The following is a 12628-nucleotide window of genomic DNA, read 5'->3' as shown; positions in this document are numbered from 1 at the left end:
TCAATTCTTCGGTGCTCAGCCTTTTTCACAGTCCAACTCTCACATCCATACATGATCACTGGAAAAACCATAGCCTTGACTAGACGGACCTTTGATGGCAAAGTAATGTCTCTGCTTTTGAATATGCTATCTAGGTTGGTCATAACTTTCCTTCCAAGAAGTAAGCATCTTTTAATTTCATGGCTGCAGTCACCATCTGCAGTGATTTTGGAGCCCCCAAAAATAAAGTCTGACACTGTTTCCACTGTTTCCCCATCTATTTCCCATGAAGTGATGGGACCGGATGCCATGATCTTCGTTTTCTGAATGTTGAGCTTTAAGCCAACTTTTTCACTCTCCACTTTCACTTTCATCAAGAGGCTTTCGAGTTCTTCTTCACTTTCTGCCATAAGGGTGGTGTCATCTGCATATCTGAGGTTATTGATATTTCTCCCGGAAATCTTGATTCCAGCTTGTGTTTCTTCCAGTCCAGCGTTTCTCATGATGTACTCTGCATATAAGTTAAATAAGCAGGGTGACAATATACAGCCTTGATGTACTCCTTTTCCTATTTGGAACCAGTCTGTTGTTCCATGTCCAGTTCTCACTGTTGCTTCCTGACCTGCATACAAATTTCTCAAGAGGCAGATCAGGTGGTCTGGTATTCCCATCTCTTTTGGAATTTTCCAGTTTATTGTGATCCACACAGTCAAAGGCTTTGACATAGTCAATAAAGCAAAAATAGATGTTTTTCGGGAACTCTCTTGCTTTTTCCATGATCCAGCAGATGTTGGCAATTTGATCTCTGGTTCCTCTGCCTTTTCTAAAACCACCTTGAACATCAGGAAGTTCACGGTTCACATATTGCTGAAGCCTGGCTTGGAGAATTTTGAGCATTACTTTACTAGTGTGTGAGATGAGTGCAATTGTGCAGTAGTTTGAGCATTCTTTGGCATTGTCTTTCTTTGGGATTGGAATGAAAATTGACCTTTTCCAGTCCCGTGGCCACTGCTGAGTTTTCCAAATTTGCTGGCATATTGAGTGCAGCACTTTCACAGCATCATCTTTCAGGATTTGAAATAGCTCAACTGGAATTCCATCACCTCCACTAGCTTTGTTTGTAGTGATGCTTTCTAAGGCCCACTTGACTTCACATTCCAGGATGTCTGGCTCTAGGTCAGTGATCACACCATCTGTGCATCATATTATGTAGTGAAGTGAAGTGAAGTCACTCAGTCATGTCCGACTCTTTGCGACCTCATGGACTGTAGCCCACCAGGCTCCTCCGTCCATGGGATTCTCCAGGCAAGAATACTGGAGTGGGTTGCCATGTCTTTCTCCAGGGGATCTTCCCGACCCAGGGATCAAACCCAGGTCTCCCACATTGCAGGCAGAGGCTTTAACCTCTGAGCCACCAGGGAAGCCTGTAATAGTATCCTCTACTATATATTATGTATCATGTAGTAGAGGATACTACTACAGTCCTCATTGTACAGACAAGGAAACATCCACAGAAAGGTTTTATAACTTGCCCACAGCCATACCCTAATAAGTGATAGAGCCAGGATCTGAACCCAGCAAAGATGGTCTTCGTATCAGTGTTAGAATTCTGCCAAAATGGAGACTTATGACAAAAAATTCTTAAGACACTGACAGCAGCAGATAAAATTAACTCCCTGCTTCAAACAGACCTGCTTCCAGATTGACTGTCAGTACATGCATATACCTTCCCTTTCTTGGGTTTGAGTCTCTTGGTCCAGAAGTCTGAACCTCAGAGATGAGAATCTAGCAGTCCGAAATCCTAGAGGTTAGAGGTTGGTCCCCTCTTCCCTTCATCTAACAACCCACATTAATGCTAACTGATAAAGAAAATTATGAAATATCACTGGAAGACCCACATCTCTTCTAGAAAGAGCTAAAAAAGGCAACTTTCACTGCACTGGACTAAAGATTTGCTCAATAGAAGAGATTCTTTTCCAAAGAACTAAAAATATTGTTCTCATCTTCCAGGTACGCCTTGGTAGCCTCCAAAAGAAAAATTTGTCTTGGTCAATACAACAATAACATTTATGAACAGCACTATATTCTGAGCACTGAGCATCATGAGAACCTGAGATTACACCAAAAAATTAAGGAAACAGTCTTGGGGTCACTCTTATTTTATAATCCAGAATAGGATGAAATTATATTAAACATTTCTTAGAGGACATTAGGTTTGAGCTAGTGTTTGAAGGAGAGAAAAGTTCCTTATTGGCAGAAAGTACTGAAGGAGAAAATAAAGGAAATAACTCTACGATGTTGCTAGTAATATCCAAATTTTATGAATAGGGCAGTAAGGCTCAGATGAGTTAGGCGATCTGCCCAATATCACCCAGCAAATCAACAGAGGAAGCTCAGATTCAAACCCAGGTCTGTCAGTCTACTCTGAAGATACTTTTCCCACCTTCTTGAACTGTAGAGGAAGACAGAACTGAGAACAATTAAATTGTATTGGGTGACTGGTAAGACATTTGCTTGACTGGAGCAAAAAGTCTGTATTAAGGTACAATAAAGTTAATAGAATAAAGATGATGATAAACTGGTAGAGTGCCTTGAGGATAGGCAGAAGTATCTATCAGTTAGTTATAGGGACCCAAGGCACTTAAAAGAAATGTGACGGAAAAACAAATGGAATTTGAGGACAACTGCTCTTGCACAGATGTATAAAATGTGGGAAGAGACTGAGAGACATGTCCAACTTTCTAAAAAAAAAATTGACACTGGAATGAAGCTTATAGAAAGCATAGTTAAAAGTGATCCTAAAGTTTCAGCACTGAAGAGCATTTACAGGGAAATGTATATAGAGTGTCTTAGGCAGTAAGAACCATGATTAACTCTACCAATGTGTTAGATTTCAAGGTTTGGGGTAACAGCCAGTAAGAGATGTGTGCTACTCAAAGTAGGGTCTGTGGACGGTGATGATCCACAACAGAGTAAATATACAAATTAGAGGTAAATGTTTACAAAGTTTTAACATAACATCATAGAGTAATTTTATATATGTTGGCTCTAATAACAAAAACGTGAGGCTTATTATGTTGATTTAAAATCTTTTTAAGTTTTCTAGTAATTCATTTTATTATATTTTACAAAAGTATCACTCCATGACAGATCAGAAATTGACAAAGTATAAAGTTGGTCCTTCGCCATAGCTCATTTGAGAAACACAGCTATAGATCATAAGAGTTATGGAAGAAGAGTCAGGATGAAAAGCGGAGGTTACGATGTAGCTCAAGCATTACTACCCTGACCACCCTCCTCCATCTAAGACAGGTTTAGGCCTTCCTTCTCCTATGCTCACTGCTTTGAGCATTAAGAAAATTTAAGATGAATATGACACAGATCTTACCCTCATGGAGTTTTCAGAATAATACAAACCAATATAATAAATGTCATGATACAAGTCAGAGAGTGGTAAATGCCACAAAAAACAACAAATACTATAAAGTTAAATTACACCATGTAACTTCAATTCGAAAATACATTAGTTTCTATTTCCCAATTAATGTATATTTAGTGTATTTCCTCCTCATTCCCAAGCTATTTTAAGACCTTGTTATTGATATCATATTTAAAAGAAATATATTTAAAAGACTCTGTATGCAGCACACATGTAAAGCCTTGTGTACATGTTAACTGTAACAACTGTTTATTTGTTTGTCTCTCTCCCAGCCTGAAGTTCCTTGAAGGCAGGAAATATTTCTTTAAACTCTGTATTGCCCAGCCTGTGATAGTATTTGACATATAGTAGATATTCAATAAATGGTTGTACACTGAGAAGGGAAATAAAGGTTAAGACTGAGTCTTGACATTTGACACCTATAGTAGAAAAAGGCAAAGATAAACTCATTGCAGGGATTAAATCTATATATCAAAAATTCATTCTACAGACAGTTCTACTGGCATAGAAGTAGCTTTGGCATTGTTTTATTTATACAACAAAAATGAAAATATAGCTGATTATGACTTGTAGTTTTAATTTCTCAAATATTCTCACCAAAGCTTCCAGCGTGGAAAAGTAGATCATTGCCATAATCTTCTCTAAGTGTGATTTCTTCTGGTTTGCTTTGGTTCTGAATAGAGCATTCTGAAACATCAATAGCACTATGGAGAAATACAAGATTGAGGGAAACGTGAACAGAACACAGTGATTCTGAAGTATACTGAAAAACAAACAAAATCCTTTAAAAAACAGGTTTTATTACAAAAATAAAGAATTTTCTCAATAGTATTACTTACAAACATTAGTTTATTATACATGCATATCGTCTTCAGGTTGTCAAATCCAACCAGCAATTCTCAATCCTTAATTTACTCACCATAATCAACAGCATTTGAAATAGATGTTCACTCCCTTCCTCATGGAACACGTTCTTCTCTTGACCTCTGCAATAACTACTGACCTCTGCTACACTAGTGTATCTTGATTTTCTTCCTGCCTCATTGGTTGCTCCTTTTCCATTTCCTTTATTAGTTCTTCCTCATCTCCCAGACTATTAACTAATAGGAATGACTTAATATTCAGTCTTCAGATTGCTCTTGTCCCCCCACTATCTCTCCTTCCTTCCCCTCTCTTTAAAATCTACACTTATTCCTTTAGGGATCTCTTATGACTTATGGTTAAAGTTCCATCCACATATTGAGAGAGTCAATTTCTAGGCAGGTTGATAAGAAGTCCGGGTTCCCGGAGGAGGAGAAAGGGGTCTGAGGCTCTCAAGGAGTAGATGGGGGTTTGGAACTCTCAAGGAGGAGGAAAGGACAAACTTTTTTCCTCTACATTCCTTAGTCTTAGTCACATAAAATGTTTTTTTTTCTTTAAGCCGGGAACTGATAATTACTCAGTTTAAACTCTGTACTAGGGATTATATAACAACAATGTATCCTGCTTGAGGACAGTTTCTCCTTCCTGAAAACCTTCTGACTAATCCTGATATCTTAAAATGTAAATTATGGAAGTGGGTCTAGTAGGATCTTTCTACTGTTAAATTCTAATCCTGTTATCCTAAAGTATAAATTGTGGGAGTGGGTCTGGTAAAATTTTCACAAACTTGAGACATTCTTTTGATTTATTATAATAACTAATTAAAAAGTATATAATTCCCTTGCTGAAGACTAGTGAGTGGGGCATTCTCGGCCCCCTTCTGATGTCTATGTCAGAAGGTTTCTCTGTCCCTTTTCACTTTAATAAAACTCTGCTATACAAAAGCTCTTGAGTGATCAAGCCCGGTCCCTGGTCCCGGAAGTTAAATCTTCTTTGGAGATCACGAATCTGACACTGTTCACCGTAAGCTATCAATACAACTCTCAAATATATCCCATCAAATTTATATATCCCATCAAACATCTTTCCTGAATTTCAGATCCACATATTCAACTACCTACCTGCTGTCTTGGATGTGTAACAGTCCTCTCAAAACTTATGTCCAAAACCTAATTTACTTTCCTTTACCTTGCCCCTTTAAGCTTGCCATTCTCTATGCTATAGTAAGTCACTTCAGTCGTGTCCGACTCTGTGCGACCCCGTAGACGGCAGCCCACCAGGCTCCCTCGTGCCTGGGATTCTCCAGGCAAGAACACTGGAGTGGGCTGCCATTTCCTTCTTCTATGCATGAAAGTGAAAAGTGAAAGTGAAGTTGCTCAGTCGTGTCCGACTCTTAGCAACCCCATGGATTGCAGCCTAACAGGCTCCTCAGTCCATGGGATTTTCCAAGCAAGAGTACTGGAGTGGGGTGCCATTGCCTTCTCCATGCCATTCTCTAGTTATCCTAATTTTATTAAACGGATAACTCCATTCTCATACCAGAAATCATACAGTCAACTTCACTTTTCTCTTTCTCTTAAAGCCATATCCAATCCTTAGCAAACACCATCTGGGTAAAATGAAGACTAAAAGCTGATCACAGAGACTGCCATCTCTCATCTAATTTCTTACTGCAACAATTTTTTCACAGGCTCTGTGCTTCCTCCCTTTCTCCCTTATAGTAAGTAGCCAGAGGGAAGCATGTTGAAGTCAAGTCAGATCCATTCACTTAATCTGTTCAAAACCCTCCTGTGCTCCCCATCTGAGTACAAGTCCTTATTATAGCCTACAACACCCTCTGTCATCTGCACCCCAGCTACTTCTCTGACCTCATATTCTACCACTTGGGCCTTTCATTTACTCCACTCCAGTCTCCTTGTCTCCTTGCTGTTCTTTGAACAGATACAACACGCTCCGCCTTAGAGTTTTTTCATTTGATTTATGTGGAACTTTCTTTCCCACATTACTGAATAACTTGTTCCTTCATTTCTTTCAGGTTTCTGTTCAGAGCTTATCAGTAAAGCCTTTCTAGACCTTTCTGATACTTTATTTTGTGTTTCTCTCCATAATGTTGATCATCTCCTAGTATACTGTGTATTTACTTGTTTGTTTTATTATCTGTCTCTCCCCAACTAAAACATGAGATTCATGTAACCAGGAACAGTGTTTTATTCATTGTTACCTCCTCAGTGCCTATAACAGTGCTTGGCATATGGAAGGCACTCAACAAATATTGAATGAATGACTGTACTGCTAATACTGCAAACTATATTCAGCAAACATAATGATACATTTTTGGTGTTCTACTTTGAAATTTCACACTAAATTTAAGTCTTTGTCAACTACATGAGTAATTCAGCTATTAACTATGTTCTATTTGTATTCGTGAAATCTGAAAATGTAAACAATAAATTACCAGGAAAATCAAAAAGAAGGAAAAAAATAAAATAATTTACTTCATAGTCTGGGTGTCAAAATCATGAAATTCTTCGGGCAATGTGATAGTACTGTATGCTGCTTCAAAACTCTCCTTTGGAAGGTCAACCAATCCTGAAAATGAGAAAAAAAAAAAAAAAAAAGAAACAAATAAAAACCCCACATTCAATAAAGTAAATCTCTACTTTCTCTCACTGGACTGTTAAGTCTCCTAACTCATTTCCCTGTATCTGCTCCTATCCCTCTTCAGTTCATTCTCTACAAAATGGCAAGAGTGATATATTAAATATGTAATTAGGTCAGATCACCCTCAAACTTAAAATGACTCAGTGACTTCCCTAGTGCACTTAAATAAAATTTAAATTTCTAAACAGGGCCCTGCATCCCTACAAAATCTATAGGCATGATCTAACAACACTTTGCGCTACTCACTCTACTCCAAACGTACAGGTCTTTTTGCTCTCTGAATGAGTCAAGCACTTTACTACCTCAAGACCTTTGTTCCTGCAGTTCCCTCTGCCCAGAATGCTATTCCTTTAGGGATGTCTTATATGGCTGGATACTTCTCATTCTTCAAGTCTAAGCTTAAATTCTATCTACTCAGAAATGCTTTTCCCAACTTGCCTAACTACATGTCTGTTATTTTCTGTGGTAGTACTCTTTATATTCCTTCATAGCACAATCTATAATTATTATAATAATTTTAAAAATATCTTTTTCATTATCTGATTTCCTCACTAGGCCAAAAGGGACACTGTCTTGTCTTTGTACACCAGAACCTAACATAGTGTTTCACACAAAGTATGAGCTCAATAAATATTTATGGAATATATAAGTGAACCACATTTGATATGATTATAACTCTATCTAGAGGTTCTACAAATATTTTAAATAAAGAAAAAAAACAAACCTTGTCAATCTTGATTCACCAATACTAATTGAGGGAACACTATTTACATGGGACTGAGACAAGTACTATAAGTGATTCAGAAAATAAATATCACAAAGATATTGCCTTCAAGGAGCTTGCAGACTGGTGTGAGAGGCAAGGTCTGTACTTAAATAAACGTAATACAAGGTGGAAAATTATGAAAGTGGTAAAATTAAAATTAAATTAAAAGTTGAAGACATTCTATGTATGACACATATAAATCTCGAGCACTTTGGAATGCCTAGAGATTTTCTATAATATTTCATAAACAGTGTGCTACTTAAGAGTCTTCAGAATTCTGAAAACAATGACAATTATTGATACCTAGGTTCTATCAATACATTATTTCTAATTTATCTCATAAAGGCAAAAACAGATATGGCAAACAAAGAAACCCATTAAAACTGAATATCAGAGTTTCTTATACAACTGTGGTAGCTTTAAATATATTTCTTATACAACTGTGGTAGCTTTAAATATATTTCTTATACAACTGTGGTAGCTTTAAATATATTTCTTATGTAAATATGCAAGAACATTTCAAGTTTTTGAAAGTATAACCTCTTGCCGGATTTTACACAGTAAAAGAGCAGGGAAAATAATATAATTTGTTCTTAACCATGGAAACTAAGTTTCAGTCAAAAGGAAGTTTTCCATTCATTATACCCACCCTGGAATTATAGAGTATCAACAATTAAAAGAGCCCACCCAAACTAAAAATGCAAAAGGGAAAAAAAAACAAGTGAGACAAATCAATATCACACTTATACCTGGGCGAAATGTCATCTTCATTTTAAGCAAGGCTTCACTGCAATCTGCCAAAAGATATTTTGCCTTCCTATTATAGATTCGAACAACTCCCAAAAGAAGGTGTCCTGAAGTTCGCAGTGCAATTTTCACCTTTCAATAATTTTAAAAGTATTAGAATATTAAAAATTACATTTATAAACTCTGTTCTCTGAAAATTATAAAATCATAAGAATTTCTTCTCTTTAAAAAGCAGATATTTTGTATTCTTATTTAAAGTAAATCATTTAACTTTTACCTTGTAAAATGATTAACTTTTTTATTCAGTGAAGATAATCTAATGTGGCATTTAAATGAAATATGCTATTATTGATTTTATGAAAACAACATAAACTTTGGAGTCAGGCAGACTTGGGTTCAAGCCTTGGCTCAGTTGCTGAAGCTATCATTTAACCTTCCTGAATTTCAATTTACTAATAATGACTACAATTTATTATACACTTGTTTTGTGCCAGGAATTATCCTAAGAGCTTTTCATATATCAATTTATTTAATTTTGACAACAACCTCTATTTACAGAAGAAAAAAGTGAGACTCTGACGTGATAAACAGCATGCCTAAGTAACAAAACTATTAAGCGATGGTGCAGAAATTAAATTTGACCAACTCAGAAGTTCATGCTCTTAAATACCACATTCACTGAGGTTAAGCAAACTAAAAAAAATTAAAGTCTAGCCTAGTGCCTGGCACATGGTAAGTTTTCAATATATAATTGAATATATATTATATATTGAATATTATATATTGAATATATAATCCATAATTCATCCTCTTAAGAAGAAAAATACCTAACCTATACAAATATTAAAATAATATTTTAATGCAAATTCTAGTAACTTGTAACTATTTTATAATGGATATAGTGCTTTGTTTAATGAAGTTTTCACATATATTTTTATTTATACTCAATCCTCCTTTCCTTCTACTCTCCCTATTTATTTACTCATTATTTTTCTAAGAAATATTCACTCGGTACCTACTATGCATATAATATTTTGTTAGCAAATAAGAAACAATCACAAAATAGTTATAAAGCATGGCCTTTATCCTTCAGGATCCAATCCATTTATGATAAACATATTAAAAAGTTAATTACCAACAGAAACCAATATATGTTTATTTTCAGATGATAAATGCTTAGGAATTAAAAAAAAGAAGACCATTTGAGTAGTAAAACTTCCTAGGAAATACATTGCATGGTATAATGTCTTTTAATTCCTTTCCTCTCCTTAAGTCAAAGTAAATACATCCTATAATTTTAATCAATAACATACCTTAGGAGAAAGAATTTTTTCAATGGTTATCTCTAGATTACATTCAAATACATGGGCCTTTGTGAGTTTCTTCTCCCAGTGAGCTGCAAGCCAGATTTTGGCCAATGGCCCTCGCTTACTCATAAGCACATGTGTGTAGAACATGTTGCCTGTATTCCTTAGTAATATTTAATGAACTAGAGAGAATATGAAAAGATATTTAAATTTGAATATAAAACACTTTTAGTGCTATTTTACAGTAAGCAAAACCATTTCTCATTAATTCTATAACATATTAACTTCTAATAGATTACTCAATTAAAATTACTTTCTTATAAAAATAAACTGCTTTAAAATACAAAACTATAAACTAATGACAGAACTCTATTAATAAACTGTGTACAGCACCTGGTTTAAATGTATTCTGATCACTGAGCACTTCTTACATTTTACATATACTATATAAAGGTTTTGAATTCTAAGAGCTTGGCAGGCTACAGTCCATAGGGTTGCAAAGAGTCGGACAAGCAACTTAGCATACACACATGGTCAAATAAATAGAGAAGGAAGACTAGGGGGGAATAAAAAATAGGAAATGGAAATAGGGGGAAAGCAACAGAATAACACAGGTGGAAAAAACTAAGAAAAGCAAACACACACACACACACAGAAGTCACTCAGTCGTGTCCGACTCTTTGCGACCCCATGGATTATAGCCCACCAGGCTCCTCGGTCCATGGGATTTTCCAGGCATGAATACTGGGGTGGGTTGCTGTTTCCTTCTCCAAAAGCAAACACAGGTAATCACTTTTCTAAAACTTGAGTTTGCGAAGTGTCAGATCATTGATTTATATCCAGGTATTGAATTCCTTTGTTTTCTTTAAGATACTATGGTTTACTCAATGATGTATTAATTTATGAAGCTAAAATAATGGAAATCCAAAGGACCATAAAGTAGAAAAATTAAGAAAACAAGAGACTATAGAAAAAGAATCAGAAGAGAAGAACAAAAAAGAATCGGATTTAAATGTTTTGAAATAAGAATGGTAAAAGAAAACCTTCACTTAAAGGTAAAAAATGTATGCTGCTGCTGCTAAGTTGCTTCAGTCGTGTCCAACTCTGTGTGACCCCATAGACGGCAGCCCACCAGGCTCCCCCGTCCCTGGGATTCTCCAGGCAAGAACACTGGAGTGGGTTGCCATTTCCTTCTCCAATGCATGAAAGTGAAAAGTGAAAGTGAAGTCGTTCAGTCCTGTCCGCCCCTCAGCGACCCCATGGACTGCAGCCTTCCAGGCTCCTCCATCCATGGGATTTTCCAGGCAAGAGTACTGGAGTGGGGTGGCATTGCCTCGTACATTTCTACAAACTGTACTATTCTCAGTAACATCATAAGGCTCCATTATTAGCAAAGGAATGTCAGGACACCTTGACTGACTTACAAAGAATCAAGTTATTGCTTATGTATAAATAATCTTAACCTACCACTAGAAAAGCACCCTTTTGCTTCTTACTTAAAGTTCCAATAAAAGGGAAAACTGAACCAAAATAAATACAAAAACAAAATCAGCCACAGAATTAAAAACTTAGGTGATCAATGCCACTTCCACCGCAAGAAATCACTGGACCCAAAACAAATGTGATTATGCAATCTACCAAACCACATTTCTCAATGGGTGGGCTAAAGATTTTAATGTGTATGGCCTTTGTCTGCCTTGGCTCCACTGTCTTCCTTTTTAATCTGTGTGTTTGGTATCTTGGAATAAATTCCAGTTTGTCCTTTTCAATTGCTCCCACGTGTATGATTATTAGTAAACTTAAAAAAAAACAAAAACAAAAACCTGTGATTTAGTATTCCTGAGACATTGATTTTCTCGAGCCTCCAATCCCCCATCCCCCACAAAATCCACAGCTCCCCCCGCCCCGGCCCAAATCCCTCACAAAAGTCCCAATGTCCTGAGAGTTAGTTATTTGTAGGTTGAATTGAGTTCATGCAACCTATAGCTAGGGAAAGAAAAGTGTTAGTCACTCAGTCGTGTCCGACTGTTTACGACTCCATGGACTGTAGCCCGCCAGGCTCCTCTGCCCATGGAATGTTCCAGGCAAGAACACTGGCATGGGTTGCCATTTCCTTCTCCAGGGGATCTTCCTGACACAGGGATCGAACCCAGGTCTCCCGCATTGCAGGCGGATTCTTCACTGTCTCAGCGACCAGGGAAGCCCAACGTAAAGCTAAGGATAGTATTAATACGTGGTAGTAGAAGCCAGGGAGTGGGCTTAATTCGTGGGAAGGGGTCCCTGGTGAGGAGTGAGGGCGGTGGGCGAAGGGGAGCTTTAGGGCAGGATGAAGGGGCAGAAAGTGGACGCTCGGGGGTGGTGGGGGAAGAGCCATGAAGGGTACTCCTTCCGGGGAGCGAGAAGGAGGGAGGGGAGAGGAATGGAAGGCGCTGTGGTTGGGTGGGGGTAGGGGTGTGAGGAGAAGACAACGAGCATCAAGGACACGGACGTCTAGGGCTTCCTCCACACACGATTCCTCAGAGTTGAAGGCCCGAGGCTCAGAGGGAGACATTGAGGCTGAGGGGTGACCGCAAGCGCCCGTTTCCTCTCCTCAGAGGGTCCCTCAGGGCTCGCGCCAGTGAGGAGCCTGGCAAGGCCACTTGTGGGGATGAAGGTGGCCGTGGCCCCCGTGACCCAGCGAGCCTCCAGTCCCCGGATCCCACCCAGCGCCCTACTTCCAGCGCCGGGTCTGAGGCGAGACAAGCCGAAACAGGGCCTGGAGGAGGAGTCGCCGGGTCTGCGAGGTCGATCCTAGACGCTCAGCTCCCAGATCTGGCAGGCTTCAGGGAGAGCCCGGCAGGGCGATGGGCGGGGCGAGGCAGCGGGTTG

The 12628-nt window shown here is 38.1% G+C and overlaps 1 protein-coding gene across 7 annotated transcripts in view; it reads right to left on the bottom strand.

The window, feature by feature from the left end:
• Window positions 1-12620, bottom strand: part of RAD21L1 (RAD21-like 1 (S. pombe)) — a 39294-nt gene extending 26674 nt beyond the window's left edge. For 6 of the 7 annotated variants that reach the window (XM_010841781.1, XM_010841784.1, XM_010841783.1 and 3 more), the window contains exons 1-4: window positions 9767-10465; window positions 8456-8585; window positions 6775-6868; window positions 4016-4122 (exon numbers count right to left, since the gene is read on the bottom strand). In XM_010841781.1, coding sequence (XP_010840083.1) covers window positions 4016-4122; window positions 6775-6868; window positions 8456-8585; window positions 9767-9910 — 475 coding nt within the window. In that variant the 5' untranslated portion in view covers window positions 9911-10465. Of the gene's footprint in view, window positions 1-4015; window positions 4123-6774; window positions 6869-8455; window positions 8586-9766; window positions 10466-12474 lie in introns of those variants that run through there. The other variant, XM_010841782.1, reaches the window with a different exon arrangement.
• Between the last annotated feature and the right edge of the window lie 8 nt (window positions 12621-12628).

Source organism: Bison bison, unplaced genomic scaffold (assembly GCF_000754665.1).
Source record: "Bison bison bison isolate TAMUID 2011002044 unplaced genomic scaffold, Bison_UMD1.0 scf7180017864167, whole genome shotgun sequence".
NCBI classification, from domain to species: Eukaryota; Metazoa; Chordata; class Mammalia; order Artiodactyla; family Bovidae; genus Bison; species Bison bison.
Note: the sequence above shows the minus strand (reverse complement) of the source record. Positions and strands in the feature narration are given on the sequence as shown.